General features: G+C 48.2%; 1 protein-coding gene across 1 annotated transcript; it reads right to left on the bottom strand.

Moving 5' to 3' along the window:
• Positions 1-2,145: 2,145 nt before the first annotated feature.
• Positions 2,146-8,707, bottom strand: LOC109770577 (DNA polymerase alpha-associated DNA helicase A). Its single transcript, XM_020329287.3, has 6 exons — positions 7,289-8,707; positions 6,896-7,179; positions 5,517-6,554; positions 3,432-3,600; positions 3,070-3,227; positions 2,146-2,901 (listed from the first exon to the last, which is right to left on the bottom strand). Exons 1-6 carry the CDS (start codon positions 8,319-8,321, stop codon positions 2,653-2,655), a joined length of 2,931 nt encoding a protein of 976 aa, XP_020184876.1. The 5' UTR covers positions 8,322-8,707; the 3' UTR covers positions 2,146-2,652.
• Positions 8,708-23,090: the final 14,383 nt, after the last annotated feature.

Consider the following 23,090-nt stretch of genomic DNA (forward strand, 5'->3'; position numbering starts at 1 on the left):
GTCGGGGCGCGCGTCGACGTCGGGCACCTGGGGAATGGGGACTCCACCGACGCTGAGTCTCCACCCCGTCGGCCCGGCGCGCATGTCCGGTGGCGCAGGGATGTTCGCCTCGAAGAAGAGGTAGGCCTCCCACTCATGGAGCGAGCGGCGGCCGAAGCCGTTGGCCGCCGCCCCATCGCCGGGGAACCGCTTGGCCATCGGATGGGCTTGAGGAGAGAGGGGAGGAAACGTCGGCGGCGGCTGCGCAAGGGAAGAGAGGCAGAGCTCGGCGGCGGCTGTGGGCGGGTGTGGCCAGAGGCGAGGGAAGGCCTTGCTTTTATAGCTGCGCGCCGTGTGTACGCGTGACGGGAGGGGAGACGTCGCCGCGCCGCCCGTGAGGAATCAATGGCAAGGCTGCCATTGATTCCCCGCGGGAAACCGAGACGTTGTGAGGACGACGAGGCGAGTGTCGCTTACTTGGCGGGCCCGCAACTCTTTCGTGCCAAATTCGCTCGCCCCGGCGCCCCCGGGCACCCCAGCGCGCCGGGTTCGGCCCAAATCGGCGAAAAACGGGCTCCTGAGGCGCGACTGGACCGATCTTTGGGCGCCGGCACGGAAAAATTACCTGAAGGTGCTGTTGAGGACGCGGCTGGAGATGCTCTTAGTCCCGGTACTTCCAAGTGAAGCGTGTTTGGTACTACCAAGTGGTGTATCTGTATTGTGGACACCTGTAGTTATTGTCTGGCACCTCACATTTTTTAGAAATGGGTCTGGTACCTCACATAGTTCATACCATGTACCTTCCTTCCAAGTAACTGCCGGTACCTCTGCGTCTCGTTGCCATAATTTCGGAAACGTTGTATTCCCATCTGACTTCTCAAATTCTCTCTACTAGGTGTCTATTCTTTGAGTGGAAAACTTGTGAGATATAAGGGGGTTCTTGAGCCAATCACTGAAGATCTTGGCAACTGTTCGTTCCAAGTCAGCGGTTCAAGGTGTTACTCTTGGATGGTGTACCCCTCCTAGACGATTAGGCGTTGCTTGGAAGTCTTTGAATTATGAAGGAGCAAAGACGTCTGTGAAGGCTGAAAATCGCCTACTTCATGTGTAAATCTACCCTAGTGACTGAGTATGGACTTTGTGTCCTAGCTCAAGGAGGAATAGGTTGGCCTAGGGGCCAGAACTCTTAGGACTTGGTGTCTAAATCTTCTCCAACGACGTATTGTGCCAACAATCTGAACTTTAGGAATTACATCTTGTGTTTGAGACTTCCACTAGTTCAATTTACATGCTAGTGTTTTATAGGCAAGCCTAGCTTAAACTTGTTTAAAAATTTGTCTATCCAGCCTCCTCCTTTCACATGTCTATTTGGCTATGTAGAAATGATGTTGTTTTTGACAAGAAATAATGTTCATTCTCTTACGCCGGTACCATTCTCATGCATCAATTTGTTGTGGCCATGGTTACAACACGGGGATCAATGGAGTTTGACATCAGCAGATTGGAACGCGCACAAGTTTATGTCCCGACTTGGGTAGGGAGCATGTAGATTATTTGCGATTGAACTCTTTTAACGTGTAGCGTGTCACTTTTTGCTTGACAATCTGTTTTGATGTACTCCCTTTGTAAACTAATGTAAGACATTTTTGTGTTGAACTACAAAAACATCTTCCATTAGTTTAGAGACGTTGTAATAAACATGGCATGTGCGCACCTATGCTGTAGAGGCCAGGCAATATATTTCCAAGTTTTTTTTATAAAGTACATACAACATGTTTCATTTTTTATGTGTTTGGTTTTAGATTTAAGCTTTTGTGGCATAGCAGTGTGAAAAACGTTTTGTGGCATAGTAGACACGTGTTAAGCGTCAATGGTGCCAATTTCAGTAATCAGATAGCGAAAACAGCGAAACATAGGTAGGTTGCAGTTGCATAAGGAACACTAGTACAAGAGTAGTCTATTTGTGCATGTTGGGGTTATCTAGTAATTATTTCGCTACGAAAAGGAGTAGGACATGATTATACGTCATCCATAATATTACATGATGTGGATGTTACAACACACTCCAACAACCATGATAAGGGAAAGAAAGAGACGCACCTGTTATTTTTTTCTTTTTCTTTCGAGGGATTAAGAGAAACGCACCTGTAACTTGGTATTGTGGCATTTAACTTCGAGATGAAATGCATTTTTTTCCAACTCAATTGTGAATTGTCAATTTACTACACGTCTGTGTTGGGGTATCCATGTCAACAATATTAGTTAGAATTTACAGGAACTGAGGTAGTCTTCCTTCTGCTGAATGAATCACGTGCACCAATTCAGGGATGCATGATCAGCTAAGCCTTCAGTTAGGTCCAACGAATGGCCATGCTTCATATCAACCACACACCTGGCGAACCACATGGCGCACGTGATAAGTCATCTCAAGAAACACACATCTGGCGAAGCTCTTCCATGTCCATCCACCAATTTCTCTTCATATCTTCTCGAGTTCTTTGTCTGCTTCACAGATTGATACCAGACAGGCACGTCTGAGGCAGGCATTATAGTTTCTCAGCCCTAAGTTTTTTCACACGACTGCATATACATCCTTTAGCTCTTCGCATATATACATGCTCATATGAGCATATGAATGAATGATGCCATCAAGACAGTGAACTGCGGTGAGCGCTAGCTGATAGACGGGAGAGTGGGTTGGCTGAAGCCGAGTCCTGAGACCCCATCTAGGGAACCAGGTGCAACATGTTTTACTTGTCCATACCGCCTGATATGACGGAGGAGCCGGGCGAGGAAGGTGCTGTGGCAAATGGTCGAGGTGTCACATACCACAGTGACATGCCGGCGTGCCCTTGTGATAGCCACATTCATTAGCCTGCTGTCGCCCATGAACCCTACAGCTCCCAGTGGGTTTGACCGAACCTATAAGCCAGCAGAAGGATAAACATTACTAGAAGTAGGTTAAAATTCATGGAGTATGAAATGATTGTGGCCCGATCGGCGACTGCCCTTATAATCAATTGCTTCATTCAGTGTTGTATTTGGGTGACATATTCATCAGAAAGATGTATGGTACCGTGCAGTGCTTACCATTGATAGGACCACCGCATCTGCCTCCCTCCCTTGAAAGCTATCTACTGTTGAAACCTCAACCCCGGAAAGCCCTGAATATTCTTCTAACTTCTCTCTTAATAATTGAACTTGAGCAATGTAGGGTGACTGGATGGCTATCTCATTTGGAGACACTCCTGCAATCATGGTTGTAATATGTTCGTAAGTTCAAAAATCTGAGCGTGAAAAGTTAGGGCCATGGTTGACCAGTGAAAGAGAAATGCTGAACAATTATCCTGATGTGTTAAAGCAAACAAAACCAAGGATCGAAGGACTATGCAACAAAGATCATACAATATTGATGCGATGTTCAATTAAAGAAGTAAAAGATATGTATATACCACAATGCACAAGATTGAGAACATGCTGTGTAACTATGTCTGCTTCTCCATCATTATAAAATGATCCTGTGCCAGCAGGGTCTAAATGCTCCACACAATCAACGTTTAGAATTCCATATGGCATTCGGGTATCAAGTAAAAGCAGTGGGCACCGTGTTATCCAAGTATCCTGAAATCATAAGGTACAACTTGAGTCCAACTTACACAGTAATAATACAGGAGTGCACATAGACGCATTCATGGCAAAAAAAAGCCCTAAACATCGAATGCACAAATTTCAAACAAGTAGACACAACAAATAGATGCAAGACATTATTGGTTGGTTCCAGACTACTACATGTTCCACATGTAACACTCAAATGAACACTTACCACCACCATCTAAATGTGATGTATAATCTAAAAATTCATCCCACCTTATTTTGTTGGATTGTTAATCTTTTGTGATTATACTACATTGAGCTGGAGAGTATACCAGCTTGTTTGTATTTGTACCCATGCATATGGTGAGAGATTGATCGTGGCTACATATAAGATACTCCCTCTGTCTTAGATTTTTACTCCCTCTGTCTTAGATTTTTCTAGATACGGATGTATCTATAGATACATCCATATCTAGACAAATCTATGGGACGGAGGTAATATATGATTGGCCATCCATCATGAAAAGTGAGTGCTTTCGTGCTGTGAACCTTGATTCAGAACGGGATAACTAGCATGTTGAAGATAGCCAGACGGCATGGCTGCGAGGGATTGAGTAGACATAGGTTAGACGAGAGAATCACTGGGAGAGATTAGATTGATTGTTCTTTCTTGCCTCAAATGTGGATACATGTCATCCTTATATAACGGATGCTCAGGCCCTTGACCTAGATCTTTCCTTATACAACTGGACTAAGGTCAAGACACTTATTTTGGGACGGAGGGAGTACTTCCCTAAAGGACTCTTAGGATAGTTCTCTCTCATTGACTCCTCCCACGCTGCTACTCTTGCCTTGATACTATGTATCCATGTCCATAACATTTCGTTGAACTATTTGCATTTTTTTAAAAGAAACTCTTTGCAGTTTTATGCAGTAGGCAGCAAAAGTTATGTCAGTCAGTGGTTGTACTGTTGTTACTGTTGGATATAAGTTCCTTTATCCGATGATAGTGAAACCTGGGCTGAGGCCTGAGGGTCGTATATAAAAGAAATGAAAAGTGGGTGCTGACGGTTCCCATCTGTAATATTTGGTGACTGAGTGGACGTGACCATTTCAATAAGGGGGCTGGACGGGTATGGCCAAATTTCCTTAAAAATGTAGGCTGAAATTTAATATCGTATTCGCTTCTAAAAAAGGAATACGTTCTTATCCTCCAAGTTGAGTAAAACCGTGATGGCTGGTAAAATAAATGTGTACATAGGTCTTTCTCCCCAATAACTCAGAATAAATTGGGTTCTAAATTATCTTCGGCAACCACAGCTTGAATGCCATAATAAAATTGATAAGGATAAACACTTTAATAGGTCTAATCAACGTTTCTAAATGTGTAATCACTAAGCATAACAAAAAAGAAGGGAGTGGGGCATACTAGCCCAGTAAACACACGATCACATGATACCTTAAGACAACAACATTATAATGCTAATGATGCATCTAAAATGTGATTCAGTTGAAATAAACATGTTTAGAAACTGCTTAAGGAAACTGTGGTGAAATATACTAAGTAGTGTATATGCTTCTAGTAGTATAATCATCTATCAAAGTAATTTAAGTTCTACTTTCCGAGACTTGCTATAATCATAAGATCCACACCTACAGTGTTGACCAAATTTACACTCTTAAAAAGGTAGTGAACCAATGAGCTAGGGAAGGGATAAAGACCAAACAGCATATGATTCAGATTCACCGAACATGGGGTAAATTTATTCAATGATGTCTGATCTGAACTTTGCAATTAGACCCAGTCCTGAGTGAAGTCCATGACTCTTCTTTTTGGTAAAAGATTTCCCACGTGATAGTCAAGTTCAGTCCTGAACACAGACCCAGAAAACATAGACATTCCATGCAATTGACCTGACACCTGAAACAGAAAGTATATATACCTTTACAACTGGAGAGTCGGCAAGAAGATGCGAAGCAACAGAATGAGAAGACTGGAGTAACCCCTGATACATCTCTTTAGATGCCCAACTGGCTATTGAATCATGCATTCTATGCTGGACTGTCAGTCTTGTAGTAAGTAATCCATCATGCAACAATGAAGCCCTTTCCATCATAGATTTGCCAAGCCCACCTTCCAGGGCCTTCCTTGACAATATGGCAGGTGCAAGTTGGCAATGATCACCCGCAAGAATACAACGTTTTCCCTGCAGTATGGGAATCCAGCAAGAGGGCTCAATTCCTTGACCTGCTTCATCTATAATTACCAAGTCAAAACAACCAGTTTTCCTGATAAGTGGATCGGCTGCCCCTGTGTTAGTAGAAAGCACAACCTGTGCATCAGATAGCACTTCCATGATCGTTTCTTTTTCTTTCATTTCCAGATCCCTCCCAAGTTGCTTCAGAAGTTGACGAATGCCTGCAGCTAAAGAATCGTCCTCTATGCAGTCCCTCAAGTCCTTTCTTAAGTCAGTTCTCTTTCTCTCAAGCTCCTTCCTAAACTGACCAAGCCTTCCATTTACAATCTCTGCCAAGGACTTCGAAGTAACCGATGGTGATATCCGAGCAGGGTTTCCAACTCGCACAATGTTTAAGCCAGTTCTTGACAACCTTTCAACCATGTTATCAACTGCCGCATTGCTTGGAGCTGTCACAAGGACACTTTCACCCTGCCGGACAGCACGTACAATGAGTTCCGTGAGCAAAACTGTCTTGCCCGTGCCAGGAGGCCCCTGGATGACCAGAACAGGCCTCTTCTTGTTCAGGCCTAATGAGAGAGCCCTTAACTGGGAGTCATCAAATGCACACCTCTCTGATAGCCTTGGATCAGGTAGACTTGATTCACCCCAATCAATCAGGCAATTCTGCTCCATCTTCATGACATCTTTGCTGTCACCGAACAGAGTAGCTACCACATCAATGGAAGCGTTACTTTTCAGCAAACCATTCCTTTGAAGTAGCATCAATGCTTCAAGATTCCGCTGCCAAATAAAAATACTTGGGTGAATTAGATGAACTTATCACTCATGTTGTTAAGCCAAGAATAATACAATCATAAAAGAAACGGGAACCCCAATTTTGCTGTTCTTTTTTAAGGCTAAAAATTCCTTTGTTCTGGTTTTCCCCATTTCATGCCCACTCCAATATACAATATATGACAGAAACAGAACATGATTGCAGATCATAAAACGAAAGGATTATGCTTAAATAAATATGTAAGAGCCAGCCTATAGTTGCTCCTGGCAAGGAAGTTTCAGAAAGCTTAATAGTAATATGCTGGAAGAAGCCAACCATTCAATGTTCATGTGCATAATTTGAATACCTCATAAGTAAGTGCATCTGCCAATCCCTGTATCCGGTCAATGCGCACACTTTTCCCAAATAACCTGGAGAAGGTTGGGTCACCATGGCGAGATTCCAGAGCCACAGTTATGCTGCAACCGTCCTCCCCGAGATTATAAAGAAAGCCTTGCATGCAAGAAGTGGCTCCCTCACCACGGCTATTACATGTTCTCACACAAACCATGTCCCCAGGTGACAATGTGGTTGGAGGCAGCTTGTGTTCACCTTCAATTCTGAATAGAACCAAATGTAGGCCTCCCAAACCTACACGCAGGGATAACAGAAAACAGTGTCTTACTCAATTTTCCAAAGTAACTGAAGATAAAATCTTAACATACGAAGAAAAGGAAGTAGCCAAGTTTAGCTCTCTCACCAGTTGAGCTGCTGATGACACTCAAGTTGCAAATGGTGTCACACTGCTCCTGCTGAGCCTGTCCATGGGTCACCAAGTACTCAACTGGCTTGGATGGCTTGGAATTGTTGTCGAGCATAGTGGTGGCATTCAGCTCCTCCTGTGTAAACTCCAGCTCGGCATCTCGCTCGATGCGCAGTAGGTCTGACATATGCTTCACAAAGTCTTCAATCCTGTCCTGCATCAGCCTTACCTTCTTTAAGCTTATGCCAATGCTACTGTGAACCGCTTTAGTTCGTGGTGTCGTCCTGCGCACAGCTGCTCGGTGATGAGTAGAATTGGCCATTTCCTTCAACAGCTTCCATGTCTGCGTGGAGCGCCAGTCGTAGATGAGCCCCTGGTTCTGATAACTCAGCAGGACAGCACGGAGCTCACGCTGGAAATGGTCGAAAAGGGTGGGGTAGTGCGTACAGGCCTTGAAGCAGAGTGACTCCAGACCCTTGGGCATGGGGATGGACGAGAGATAAGGCTGTGCCTGGATCACAAACCCAAGCTGGCCTTCTGCCGATCCCCAATTCAGAGTCAATGCCGCTGTGGTGAGGTCCGCCATGTCACCCTGAAGCTCGGCGGAAGCGAATTTGGATGCCATGGACTGCATCCCCTGCCTTAGCCACTCCACGACACACCGGCCAAGCTCCTTCCGCCCTAGTGGATCGCCGTTCTCATACAGCGTCCCTACCCTTATGGACGCCTCCTCCACCGACGGCACGCAGCCGCCTTGTTCTTGCCCTCCCTCGACCGTCCTCCTCTGCCTCCTCCTCCTAGTCCTGCCATTGCTACCGGCAGGTCGAGACGCACCTTTGCTGGGACTCAACGGCGTGGCACGTACACTCCTTTGCCTGGAAGAAGAGGAGGCATCCTGCGACCGTGGCGGCGATGGTGTGGACGGAGACGAAGAAGCGGCAGCAACGAACGTGACCCTTCTCCTGCTGGGGAGCTTCTTCGCAGCGCCAGAAGAAAACAAGAACCTAGAGGAGAAGAGATCAAGAGACATGCCGTTGCTCCACGGTCCCGGCTGCCGGCGGAGGCGGAGGCGGTGGCGCCGGGCAGCGGGGGAAGAGCCGAGGAGGCGAGAGCGGGAAGGAAGCGAGGGGCTGACCGGTGACTCGGCTCAGCCTCGGCGGGTGAAATCCTCCCTGGCCCTGGGTCGAAGAGGAGGAGGCGGCCGGTGGAGAGTGGATGACTGGTGGCGCAGGGCGCGGCTACGTTAGCACCGCAGGCAAGTAAAGTGCCGTCCCCGGCTCTGGCTTCGCGCGGCTGGCGCCCACGTCGCCCCCGCCCAGTTTCCATGGTCCCAAAAGCCCCTGACAGCGCCCATCGGATCGGCTTCGGCTTCGCGCTTGCTGTCCAACCAACGCATGGCGCGCGATCCCGCTGTCCACGCAGGCGCCGGCGCGTCCAGATGCAGATGCAGATTCACCGGTCCGGCAGGGGCAAATTTGACAATTTTGACCTATAATCGAAATCAAATCACAGAATGAACTGGTTGCGAAACTATTTCACTCCCCTGACCCTTTTGTGTAGCGCCCGCCACGCCGGCGCCACACCCTCTATGCAACGCCTCCCAGATAGGCGCTACACGGCCAGCGTCGCACCCATATGTGGCCAAGTCAGCGTGCAGCGCCTGAGAGCTAGGCGCCACACTACACAGTGCAGCGCCTAGCTCCTGGGCGTTGCACTAGTGCAGCGCCTAGCTTCTGGGCGTTGCACTAGTGCAGCGCCTGGGCGCTACACAAAAGGGTCAGGGGAGTGAAATAGTTTCGCAACCAGTTCATTCTGTGATTTGATTTCGATTATAGGTCAAATTTGTCAAATTTGCCTCCGGCAGGGCTGATTCCGTTCGTCCAAAATCAGGGTGGGGATGAAGGAAATATGCCCTAAAGGCAATAATAAAGTATTATATATTTCCTTATATCATGATAAATGTTTATTATTCATGCTAGAATTGTATTAACCGGAAACATAATACATGTGTGAATACATAGACAAACAGAGTGTCACTAGTATGCCTCTACTTGACTAGCTCGTTAATCAAAGATGGTTATGTTTCCTAGCCATAGACATGAGTTGTCATTTGATTAACGAGATCACCTCATTAGGAGAATGACGTGATTGACTTGACCCATTCCGTTAGCTTAGCACCCGATCGTTTAGTATGTTGCTATTGCTTTCTTCATGACTTATACATGTTCCTATGACTATGAGATTATGCAACTCCCGTTTACCGGAGGAACACTTTGTGTGCTACCAAACGTCACAACGTAACTGGGTGATTATAAAGGTGCTCTACAGGTGTCTCCAAAGGTACTTGTTGGGTTGGCGTATATCGAGATTAGGATTTGTCACTCCGATTGTCGGAGAGGTATCTCTGGGCCCACTCGGTAATGCACATCACTATAAGCCTTGCAAGCATTGTGACTAATGAGTTAGTTGCGGGATGATGTATTACGGAACGAGTAAAGAGACTTGCCGGTAACGAGATTGAACTAGGTATCGAGATACCGACGATCGAATCTCGGGCAAGTAACATACCGATGACAAAGGGAACAACGTATGTTGTTATGCGGTCTGACCGATAAAGATCTTCGTAGAATATGTGGGAGCCAATATGGGCATCCAGGTCCCGCTATTGGTTATTGACCGGAGAGGTGTCTCGGTCATGTCTACATAGTTCTCGAACCCAAAGGGTCCGCACGCTTAAAGTTACGATGACAGTTTTATTATGAGTTTATATGTTTTGATGTACCGAAGGTTGTTCGGAGTCCCGGATGTGATCACGGACATGACGAGGAGTCTCAAAATGGTCGAGACGTAAAGATTGATATATTGGACGACTATATTCGGACACCGGAAGTGTTCCGGAGAAGTTTCGGATTAAACCGGAGTGCCGGAGGGTTACCGGAACCCCCCGGGGAAGTATTGGGCCTTAGTGGGCCTTGAGGGGAGAGAGAGGGCAGCAGCCAGGAGGTGGTGCGCCCCCTCCCAGGAGGAGTCCTAGTTGGACTAGGAGAGGGGGGCGCAGCCCCCTTTCCCTCCCCCCTCTCCTTGGCGCGCCCATAGGCAGCCGGCCTCCCCCTTGCTCCTTTATATACGGGGGCAGGGGGGCACCTCTAGACACACTTGATATACGATATTTTAGCCGTGTGCGGTGCCCCCCTCCACCAGATTACACCTCGATTATACCGTCGCGGAGCTTAGGCGAAGCCCTGCGTCGGTGGAACATCATCATCGTCACCACGCCGTCGTGCTGACGAAACTCTCCCTCAACACTCGGCTGGATCGGAGTTCGAGGGACGTCATCGAGCTGAACGTGTGTAGAACTTGGAGGTGCCGTACGTTCGGTACTTGATCGGTCAGATCGTGAAGACGTACGACTACATCAACCGCGTTGTGATAACGCTTCCGCTGTCGGTCTACGAGGGTACGTGGACAACACTCTCCCCTCTCGTTGCTATGCATCACCATGATCTTGCGTGTGCGTAGGAATTTTTTTGAAATTACTACGTTCCCCAACAGGGGAAAGCGTCCGTGGATCCTGACGGACCACAATAAAATGAGATGTCGGCGCCTGCTAGGCGTAAGCCGGCTGATGACAACGAATTATAGACCGCCCAGTTGGTCGTCCGATCTAGCACTGTGGACCGTCGATCTCACCAAGGCAGCCCCGCGTCTTTCTTCCACTGAACCCATCCACGTCGCGATTCAGTTTGACACCCTGCGTCTTCTCTGAAGACGAGAGAAGACGACATCCCCGGTGCAGAGCAACGCAACAACACCACCGCCGTGGCACCTGCGCCTACGACATCCCGGCACCGGGGCCGCCGACAAGCATTGCATCGCAGCTCTCAAAGCCACCGGTGACCGCTGCAACGCACCACCGGGAGCCAGGGGGGCTGCTTCATGGCGACACCTAGCGCGTCATCTCCGGTGAAGCTTCATTACAGCTCCGGCGAAAAGCTTCATTGCAGCTCCGACGAAGCTTCATTGCAGCCCCGGCGGAGTCCGTTCCAACCCCATCGCAGCTCTAACGACCGGGCGGTGCTCCAATGCAGCCCCGGGAGACGCTCCAATGCAACCCCGACGGCGCAAAAAAAAGCTCCAATGCAGCACCTCCTGCGTAGGGCACTGCAGCACCGGCGGCGAGCGGCGTCCGCCTCTGGCCTTCGTGCTACCTTGCAATGCCGGCGGCGAGCCGCGCAACCTCCCTCGTGCGTGCTGCATTGCAGCATCGACGGTGAGTGGCGCCCGCCTCTATTCTTCGTGCTGCGATGCAACACCGGCGGCGCTGCTACGCCGGTGGCCGGTGCACCCATGGCGAGCAGCACACCACTCCTTCATGCTCGTAGCAATGGTGGTACGCCCATGGGAGGAGCGCACAGCCCGCGGTCGCGTCGCCTCTCGCTTGCAGCAACAACGGGTGGAGGAGCGGGCGTGTGAAAGAGATAAGGCTCGACGGGAAAGCGGCGGACTAGCTGACGCATGTGACACGTGTCGCGTAGGGGACCCGACTTATGCGACGCTGTTTTCATCCGGTTGATTTAGATACTTGGGAATGCATGGCCAGCTTTCTCGGGCTGGCTGGCCGGCAGGCAGGCATTAGAGCGAACACCTTACCGGCGTCACGGTCGGGGTGGGGACGGCAGGCAGAAACCTCTCGCGCTGCTCTAGACTTTAGACTTGTGGCGATCACACGTTTGCGAGGCTGCTGCGCTGCTCGAGCGGCTCTTGGGAGGCGGGAGGCGGTGGCCGGCTGCTGCCGCGCCGTGCTACGTGAGCTGGCCGCGCACGAATGGTTCAGCGCCGTGCGTGACAGCGCGAGGCAGGAGAGCATCTTCAGCAGTTGGCCCCGCAGTACGCATAAAAATCGCCCTATGGAGGCGAGCCGGCGATACAATCGGCGTTGGGGCGGTTTTGCGCCCAGTCATCGGCCCAGGTCGCCCCAGGCGTCGATATTGGCCCACTTTGCAGCCCCCTTTCGGCGAATAAAGGGCACATATGGGCGAGAATAGGCTCATATTCGGCGTGGTTCACCGTGGCTCGGCGTTCAATTATCAACATAAATATTTTTTTATCACATATTTCATCACAGAAAAATCAAATACTTCAACAAAATAGTACAACAACAAATAGTTCAATACAAATTATATAGTTCAACAAATAAAAACTCATATTTCATCACACGCCGCGCCCGGCGTCGCCCTTGAGCCTCCATAGGTGCTCCACCAGATCATGCTGCAGCTGATGATGGACCTGTGGGTCTCGGATCTCCTGACGCATACTGAGGTAGGCAGTCCAGGTTGCCGGTAGCTAATGATCAACTTCGGCTAGAGGACCCTGCCTGTAGTATGGTTCAGTGTCAAACACTGGGTCTTCTTGCTCGCTCTCGATGATCATGTTGTGCAAGATGACACAGCAAGTCATGATCTCCCACATTTGATCTTTCGACCAGGTCTGAGCAGGGTACCGGACAACATCAAATCGAGATTGGAGCACACCAAATGCTCGCTCGACATCCTTCCGGCAAGCCTCCTGCACCTTGGCAAAGTGGGACTTCTTGCCTCCTGGCACAAGATTTGAGATAGTCTTCACAAATGTAGACCATATCGGATAGATGTCATCAGCTAGGTAGTACCCCTTGTTGTAGTGCCGCCCATTGATCTTGAAGTTCACCGGAGGAGAATGACCTTCAACAAGCTTGGCAAAGATAGGAGAGCACTGCAGCATGTTGATGTCATTGTGAGTTCCTGGCATACCAAAGAAGGAGTGCCAAATCCAGAGGTCATGTGTGGCCACCGCCTCAAGTACCACACTGCAACCGCCTTTGGCGCCTTTGTACATCCCCTACCAAGCAAATGGGCAATTCTTCCATTTCCAATGCATGCAGTCGATGCTTCCAAGCATCCCAGGAAATCTTTTTGCTGCATTCTGTGCTAGGATCCGAGCAGTGTCTTCCGCATTGGGTGTTCTCAAGTATTGCGGTCCAAACACTGCCACCACTGCCCGACAGAACTTGTAGAAACACTCTATGCTGGTGGACTCGGCCATGCGCCCATAGTCGTCGAGTGAATCACCGGGAGCTCCGTATGCAAGCATCCTCATCGCTGTCGTGCACTTCTGGATCGAGGTGAATCCAAGTTTGCCGGTGCAATCCATCTTGCACTTGAAGTAGTTGTCGAACTCCCGGATGGAATTCACAATCCCGAGGAAGAGCTTTCGGCTCATCCAATAACGGTGCCGAATTGTTTTGTCGCCGTGAAGTGGAGCATCGGCGAAGTAGTCAGAGTAGAGCATGCAGTACCCTTCGAGACGATGTCGGTTCTTTGCTTTCACCTGCCCCGACGCCGAGCCACCTCGCCGCGGCTTTTCATTGCTCGCCAGCAGCTGGGCGAGGGCGGCGAGCACCATGAGGTGCTCTTCTTCCTGGACGTCGGCCTCGGCTTCCTCCTCCAGCAGCGCGACGAGCGCTTCCTCGTCATCCGAGTCCATCGCCGAGGCAGGCAAATCGCCGAACACCTTGCGCCCGGTGGGCGTGCACCCGCCGCTAAATTGCCCCTCCGCGGCCGGAAATGCCCAGCTGCTGTTGGAGGGGCTGCCGCGGCGAACCTCTGCTATTTTTTCGGCGGGGATGGCTATCTAGCGGTGAAGGGCGACGGGCGGCGCCGGGATATAGCTAGTGGCGGCCGAGGGCGCGGGGGGTGGGAGGCGAGTCGGGGAAGAAAATCTTGACTTTTCACCTAACGGTGTGGGCCAGCCGCGCTTTTCCCTTGCGCCGGAGCCCCTGATCGCCCCCAGTGCGCCGGGTTCGGCCTGAGACCGCCGGGCGGAAAAAGGGCCGAACCGGCGCTTTGCGTCGTCCTGGGGGTGCGACTGGGGCTTTTTTTGGCGCCGGCGCCGAAAAAGTGGCCTGGGGGGGCCTGTTGGGGGCGCGGCTGGAGATGCTCTTAGGCCAATTTCAACCCGCCACCGATTTGGTCCGTCCATTCTGTTTATGACACAAATCACAGCCCAACGCGCGAGTAAATGGGCGGACATCTTTTTTTGCACCCTCGACCCCGTTTCTGACCAGGGAGAGATGGGTCAAGGGTGGACAAGGGAAGGGGTCGAGGGCATCTTTTTTTCCACCCTCGACCCATTTCTGGCCAAAATGGCCAAGCGAAAGGCCACTCGAAAAACATATTGCCCGACCCACTCCCGCGAGCGGGGGCCGAACCCTAGGGAGCTCCACTGCCAGCCGCCTCTTCTCCTACCTCCCCCCTGTCGCCGCTGGCGTGCGGCACCGGAAAAAGCCCGGTCCGCGTAAGCGGCGGCGGGGCTTCCTTCCTCCTTGGTGGCTGCCCTGTAGAGCGGGATGCGAGCGCCTCTTGGGGACGCGGTGCTCGCTCAGGGCATGGTGGAGGCGCCGCGGTCGGCCATGCCAGCGGCGCGAGCGGTTGTGGAGCGGCGGCAGGTGCGAGCGTCCTCGGCGGCTGCCGGATCTGGCGGCAGCGGCTGTCGCGGCAAGGCAGGGCGCAGGGGATGAGGGCGGCCTGGAGGATGGCTGCGGCAAGATCGGGCGGTGGCGGGCTAGCGCGCCTCCGGCCAGATCCTTGCGGATTTGGTCTTAGGTGGCGGCGGGCGTCGCGGGCTGGTGCCGGAGGTCCAGCGGGGGTTCTTCGTGGAGGTGGCTTGCAGTGGCGTGGCTACAACCACGTTCTCAGCCTGGTCTGCATGCAGGGATGGTGGGACATGCTCCGGCGCCGGTTCGTCTGCGGCTGACTCGAGTGGGCCTTCTTCTTCCATGGATTCAGATATGGACTTGACAGGCAGGGGTGGTTCCATGGTGCGGCGTTGGTGCGCGTGTAGGTTTGCCGGAGGTGGCAGGGGACTCTGGGATGGGGGCAAGGGTGCCCCCTTCGTTGCATCTGGCAGGCTGCACTGTGTGGCTGTCGGAGTTCCCCTGGCCCAGATCTGGCCATTGAGGCCACCAACCCTGCGAAGGCATCCACTTTTGGGTGGAAGGGAGGTCTTCTGCCCCTTTCCGGTTGTCTGCTTCAGTACGTTGTATCCATGGACGAGGGGTGGGCTCGAATATGGGGCGGCGACCCTATTGGTGGAAGCCGGGGTGTTCGTGGGCGGAGCACGCGGCTCAGGCGTTGTCCAGTCACCATGGTCGTGTGAGCGGCATGGTCGTCGAAGTGTGTCGTGCAATGGCGGTGGTGTGGGTGTCCGTACCCCGTTTCTGCGAGGGCAGTGTTGGCTGGGGGTGAAAACCTGCTCTGACTTGTCAGGCCGGCAGCGGCGGCATTCTCGCGTCGTCCCCTTCTTGAAGGCATCGTCGCGGTATCTCTTTCGTCGTTGTGGTGCTCCGGGGGAAACCCTATTCCTTGAATGGGCGGTGGTGGCGCTCTAGTGTCGTTTCCTTTCTGAAGGCGCCATCTTGGAGCCCATTCTTTGTCATGCACGGCTTCTCCCCATCGTGGTGGCTTATCCACGGTTGAGGGCCCGACGACTTCATAGTAGTGCTTAGTGTTTCACCTGATGTTTGCTTGGAGTTGTTTGGGGTGGCGTTGCTGTTTTCAGCGTCCTTGTATCCAGCCTTGGGTGTGTGTGTTCGGTGGTGTGGGGTGTGCGTTTGTATTAGCTTATTCGGTGATGGTTGTTTTATATATAAAGCGGGGGAAATCCTTTTTCATCATTTCTGGCCAAAATTTGGGTCGCATGCATCGAAACGGACACAGCGCGGACGCAAGCGAGCACTCCGATGCTCTCCCCTGGCCCACCCGTTGGGGACACAAACGCCTCTTCCTCCTTCCCAGCGCGGCCTGCAGCTCTTCCCTCGTGCCCTTCATAGCCGCCGCCACCCATTTTCCGGTCGTCTCCGTCGCTATCCAGGTCGGCCGTCCAACAGCCCCGCCACAATAATTCCCCCCGCCCATCCCACCAGCTTTGAGAGGATTTCTCACCGACGTTCGTGGGCTTTTTCTTCGCCACCGCGAAATCACGGCTGTCGGCGACGCCCATCGGCACCAAAGACGTCCGCCTCATGCTGTAAGGCTGCCGCCCTCGTCTCCGCTCCTACATGCCTGCTACTTGTACAAGAGGTCAAGGTGCTCTTCATCGGTCGCTTCTCCACCACGACCACAAGGTGTTCGACACTTTGCTCGCAAGGTACCATGGATAGTGGGGACGAGTATTTTTCTTTCCACAACTTCATTTGTTCATCGGATGATGATTCATCATCGGACGAGGAGGAGCTTGTGGTTGCTGCATTGGTCCAAAATGACTTGGTTGAGCACATGTGGAATGATTTTCTTTCGATGTATTCGTGACGATTTAAATTCGGTTGTAAACTTCGTGAAAATATTCAGTTGTGAAACTATGTTTCTTTCGATGTATTCAGTTGTGCAACTATTTATTATTATTATGGTACTATGTGATTTATTTGGTTATATGTTATGTTTCTTTTTTGTTAATAAAATGACTACATTTTGGCCACCGTCCGTTTGGGCAGACCAAATGCGTCGGCCGCGTTGGGCGCACGGCCAGCACAAACACAAGAGAGGCCGGACAACGCCCCTTCGACCGACGCAAATGGACGCAAACCAGACACAAACGACCGTCATTTGCTCCCGTGCGTTGGAGTTGGCCTTATATATAAGAGAAAGTACAATATGAGCCCCAGTATGAGAGCATCCTTAGTAGTACCTCCTATCGTGTTAGGTATATTCATTTAAGCAACACTTAATATGAGACGGATGGAGTGTATCCTAAAGTGCAAAAACCTTCGGAGGCGGACGTTTGGAACCTGCGCAAATGCCCTGGCAATCAGCACTGGCCCTTAGTTCTTCACGTTGATTTGTTTCTTTAGGACATTTCCTTTTTTTAGAAGATCAGTGGGAGGGGAGCCCTGATACGTCCATTTTTGCATCATGTTTTTCTACTTTTATTTATGATATTTTGGGTCATTATTTCACTTTAGATGCTATTCTAATGCATTTTCTCTTTTATTTTGCAAGTTTCACATGAAGAGAGAGATTGGCGGTAGCTGGAATTCTGTACCTGAAAAGGCTATAACACAGATAGCTATTCTGCACAACTCCAAATGACCTGAAAATTTACGGAGAATTTGTTTTGAAATATATAAAAATATTGGCGAAAGAATTACTAGAAGGGGGGCCACCAGGGAGCGACGAGCTCAGGGGGCGCGTCCTACCCCTTGGGCGCACCCTATGAGCTCGTGGGACCCCCAGCAGGCCTCTGGTGCCTACCTTCTGCTATATGAATCCATTCGCCCCAGAAAAAAAATAAGAAGAAGACTTTCGGGACGAAGCGCCACCGTCTCGAGGAGGAACCTGGGCAGGAGCACTTTTGCTCTCCGGCGGAGCGATTCCGCCGGGGAAACTTCCCTCCAAGAGGGGGAAATCGAAGCCATCGACATCACCAACGATCCTCTCATCGTGGGAGGACCAATCTTCATCAACATCTTCATCAGCACCATCTCATCTCAAACCCTAGTTCATCTCTTGTATTCAATCTTTGTTCCAAAACTTTAGATTCGTACATGTGGGTTGCTTTGTTGTGTGATTATAATTTTTTAGAAAAATAAATAAAGAGGGGAAACTAAAAGTTCAAAAGGAGAAATGATTGGAAAGTTTATGCATTGGAGAACTGAGGGTCGACCTTGAACACTTGTGTTCATGCTCATGGAAACAATGTAGACTTTTTCATGGAAGTTCCGCACAAAAATAATTACCTCGTTGTACAAATCCATTGTATTATAAAAATAATGTGCCAAACGTTTAGGGTGTTTAAATTGTTTGTTTGGTATGTGATGTGAAAAAACAGAAACTTTTGATGTCGTATTTGAATTCTCATATTTTATTAGAACATGGAAAAATTCTGAATTTTTAAACAATACTGATATGCAATTTTTTTATTACTTCCTACTTTTTTAGAATTTTTGGAGTTACAGAAGTATACATTCCATCTGCATCTTTACAGACTATCCCGTTTTCACAGATTGCTGTTATAGTTTCTTTATCTGCTTGTGTTTGCAATTTAGTTAAGCCCCATCGATGCGGGAGGATTAGAATTGTGTTAGCATACAATAGGTAATGTTGGATTATAATTATACAATATTGTTACGGAAGACATGATGGGATTTTGATGTTATATGTACTAACCCCTATAATAAAAATTCAGTTAAGTTTTGTGTGGATGAAGTGTTTGAAGAGCGAGGAGACATCAATATGAGAAGAATAAGGAGAGGCAAGAGTTCAAGTTTGGGGATGCCCAAGGCACCGCAAGTAAATATTCAAGGAGTCTCGAGGATCTAAGTTTGGGATGCCCCGGAAGGCATCTCATCTTTCTTCCTCGACAATTATCAGTATGTCTCAGTTTTTGTTTTCTTCACATGATATGCGTAAATTCTTGAAGCGTCTTTTGTGTTTATTTTTACCTTTTGTTTTATGCACCATGATGGTATGATATAGTACTTGGTTGATTTATAAAATGTTCTTTGCACTTCACTTGTATCTTTTGAGTATGGCTCTATAGAATGCTTCGTGTGCTTCGTACATATCTTTTCAAATTTGGATGCTCACTTCTCTACATTTGGAACACCATTATTTGTAGAATGCTCTTTTCCTTCACTTATATTTATTAGAGCTTGGACGAATCTTTTTTAGAAAGAATTAAACTCCCATGCTTCACTTATGTCTATTCAGAGAGTAACCGGAATTAGTCATTTACATGGTTAGTCATAAAAACCTGCATAAAACTTGTAGATCACTGAATATGTTGCACGTAAATTTTTTAATGATATTGAGCTAGTAATATATAGGTGTATTGATAAATAATCTTGTCCTAGTAAACAACATTGGTGTTAAAGTTTTTGATTCTGGAAGCATGCATGTATATCCTCTAGTTTTGCAATGAAGTTGGAGCATGATTTATGATTGATTGTCTACCTTATGAGTGGCGGTCGGAGACGAGCGGTGGTCTTTTCCTCCCAATCTACCCCCTAGGGGTATGAAAGGTCATGCTTTGCTTCGAGGGCTAATAAATTTTTGGAATAAGTCCTTGAGTTCATTATGTTTAATATGATGTCGTGGACTTGAGCACTTCCACATATTCATATTTGCTAGCCTCTTCGGTACCGTGCATTGCCCACTCTTATATTGAGACTTAGTGCAAACTTCGCTGGTGCATCCAAACCCCGTGATATGATATGCTCTGTCACACATAAGCCTTCCTCAAGATAGTCACCATACCTATTATGGCATTTTCATAGCCATTCCGAGATATATTGCCATGCAACTTCCATTCTTACTATTCATTACATGACTTGAGAATTCATTGTCATATGGCTTTGCGTGATCATATAGAGGTGACATGATATTTTGTGGCAAATCCACTGTTCATCATTGTTATACATGTTACACTAAATCATTGCACATGGTACACCGCCAAAGGCATTCATATGTAGTCATATCTTCGTTTTAGTTTACCGAGTTGTAAGTAAATTAAAGTGTGATGATCATCATTATTAGATCAATACCTCGGTGAGGAAATGAATGGTGGATACTAATGAGTCCTCGAAAAAGTGGGATGAGGTCCATGAGACTATTCTAAAAAAGGCCAAAAAGAGCCCATGTATCTTAAAAAGGATAAAAGGAGAGAAGGGCATGCTACTATCCTTTTTCCACACTTGTGCTTCAAAATAGCACCATGTTTTTCATCTAGAGAGTCTCCATGATTTGTTAGTTTCATATACTAGTAGGAATTTTACATTATAGAATTTGGCTTGTATATTCCGATGACGAGCTTCCTCAAATGCTCGAGGTCTTCATGATCAAGCAAGTTGAATGCACACCTACTTAGTTTCATATAGAGAGCTTTCATACAATTATAGCTCTAGTGCATCCGTTGCATGGCAATCCCTACTCCTCGGATTGACATTAATTGTAAGGCCTCTCCATTGCCTAACTTTCAGCCGCGTCGATGTGAGGCTTTCTTAAAAAAATTGTCTTCTCTTATGAACCCCAATAATCATTCTCTTTGCCATACTAAGTGTTAAGTCCTTGACTCGCGCTCAAGTATTGAGTAAAAACTAAAAGGTTGAAGCGAGAAAAGTATGATTTGATTATCCAGCTTATCATCTGGGTAGTTCATCATTAATACTTCTATGCTAGAAAGACTAAGCATGCCATGCTATATGATTTTGTAGGGATAACATTTTTAACATTTTCTATTTCGAAAGGCAATGATTATCTATTACTACTCTGGTATATTACTGTTTTTATATCAAATTGATATGTAGATCACTCGCTTCCCAATATTCATGCCATCATTACATTATTTGATCAAGATTGTGCTAGATAACATTCCACGTAAAAAAATATCTTTATTTTATCATTTACCTACTCGAGGACGAGCAAGAATTAAACTTGGGGATGCTAACACGTCTTTGACGTATCTATATTTTTTTTATTGTTTCATGTCATTATCCTACTACTTCCACATATTTTTGGCCCTAATTTATACTATTTTCTTAGACTAACTTATTAATCTAGTGTCAATTTGTGTTTGTTCCATGTTTTTTGTTTCGCAGAAAATGCATATCTAGGAAGGTCCAAACATGATGAAAAGTTACGAACATTGTCGTGGAATTGTCACGGCAGATGTCCTAGTGTGAGGACTTAGTCGTGGAGCCATCACAACGTGGTTAGCTTAAAGGGGTTAAACGAGACAAAGGACACAGGAAGTTTATACTGGTTCGGCCCCTTGCGGTGAAGGTAAAGGCCTAATCCAGTTTGAGGTGGTATTGCTGATGTTTCGATTACCAGGGAGCGAATATGCTTGACCTAGCTTTCGATCTGTCGTCTCTTGCCCTAAGTCACCGCTGGGTCGCCCCTTTATATACACAGGTTGACGCCCCGCGTCTTACAGAGTCCCGGCCGGCTTATACAAATGTGTCCGGCTCGGTGACTAATCTTACATACTTACAACACAAGTCACACATACATGGCGGTTTACACTTATGGGCTTTAAGCCGCCTTAGGGCTTTGGGCCCTTAACAAGTCTGCTTCATGAACCGCCATCTTCAACATCTTCATGGGCTTTGTATAGATGAACCGCCATTGGGATAACCCGGACCCTGCTGGGTGGGACATACCCAATAGTCATATCCCCAACATTAGGCGCCAGGTTGATTTGAACTTGTTCATATCAATCTTCAACACTTAGAAAAAATCCTTCTTCATATGTTTTTGTGAGATATTGTAACCCGCCATGACATCATCTCCTGGAATTACAGAAACCCGCCATGACATCATCTGTCTTTAATTTCGCACAATACCCAGCATATCTTAATAGATCCTTATCTTTAATAACCATCCCAAAATCGAGGCGCCCGAGCGGCTAGATAATCATTCTTTGGCCTCCTCGATTTTTGCACCCGCCTGTTACCCCTTTCCTTATAAATAGGGCCAAGCAACCTTTTCATTCTCCCCCTTCTCCTTCTCATCTTCAATCTCCCTCCTCGCGACGCATCTGCACCTCTGCACACCGCCGCCGCCGCCAAGCTCATCGACTTCCTCGACCTCGGCCGCTGCATCGACCCGAACGGGACCAGAGAAATTGCGGTGCCTCTCCATTGCTCATCGGATCCAGTAAGCACCTTATCTTCCCCACCATAGATCTCCATTAGGGTTTCTGTAGTTCTCATGAGTTCATCGTTGTTCTTCGTCACGCTTCTGTTTAATCCTTACTTTGATCCAAAAATGGCCTTTAAAATATGCAGAACTTGTTTCTATCCTTTGTCTCAATCACTGAACATGCCCTTTAGATGCAGAAATCTCGCCAATACGCTAGTTCCTTGGCTGCTGTGATATTAAACTTTGATTTTATCTTTCTTTTTTCGAACATCGTTAGATCCAAAATTGACTGCTCCAATGTATAGAACCTGTTTATACAATACTTAGCAGAATCTGCCCTTGATAGATCTTAAATATCAGCATTCTCATGGCGGCTTACATCACCGGTTATAACTAGTCATATATCATTAGGCCTCATATAAGCCGCCAATGTGAATATATACTGCCACATTTGCCTCCAACTTAATGAATCAACTTTTAAACCGGCAAAATTTCTTTCTTTTAGGCTTCTTCCTTCACAATGCCGCCAAAGACAGTCACTTCATGTAATTGGGTCCCTTCTATTGTCACCGAAAACACGCTCAGGGATTTTGTCAAAGTTGGCTTTTTACTAGCAAAAGATATCATGCATTGGCGCGCCCCCAAACCAAGCGAAGAAAGAGCTCAGCCAAAGGATGGTGAGGTCATTGTTTTTACTGATCACATGAATCGGGGCTTCTCCCCACCTGGGTCCAAATTTTTCCGAGACGTTCTACACTTCTTTCAACTTCATCCTCAAGACGTCGGACCCAATTCCATGTCAAACATCTGCACCTTTCAAGTTTTCTGCAAAGTATACCTTCAAGAGGAACCCAGTGTTGAACTCTTCAAGGAATATTTTTATTTGAACCGCCAAAACGAGTTTACGGACGGACCCAGCTTGGAACTTGGAGCTTGCCCCCACCATTGCAAAGGTCAAGACTCTGCTGGGAAATGGGTTAACTGGCATTGACTTGGTTCGGTGCTGGGTTTCTTGGCGAATCATACCCTTGAGTCGCCGACCCGGCTTAATGTGTACTTACACGGGTGGTGTAAAGGATCCACTGTGCCATAGCTCCATGCGTTTAACTGATGAGGCAATCAATGAA

This window comes from Aegilops tauschii, chromosome 6 (assembly GCF_002575655.3).
Source record: "Aegilops tauschii subsp. strangulata cultivar AL8/78 chromosome 6, Aet v6.0, whole genome shotgun sequence".
Classification (NCBI taxonomy): domain Eukaryota; kingdom Viridiplantae; phylum Streptophyta; class Magnoliopsida; order Poales; family Poaceae; genus Aegilops; species Aegilops tauschii.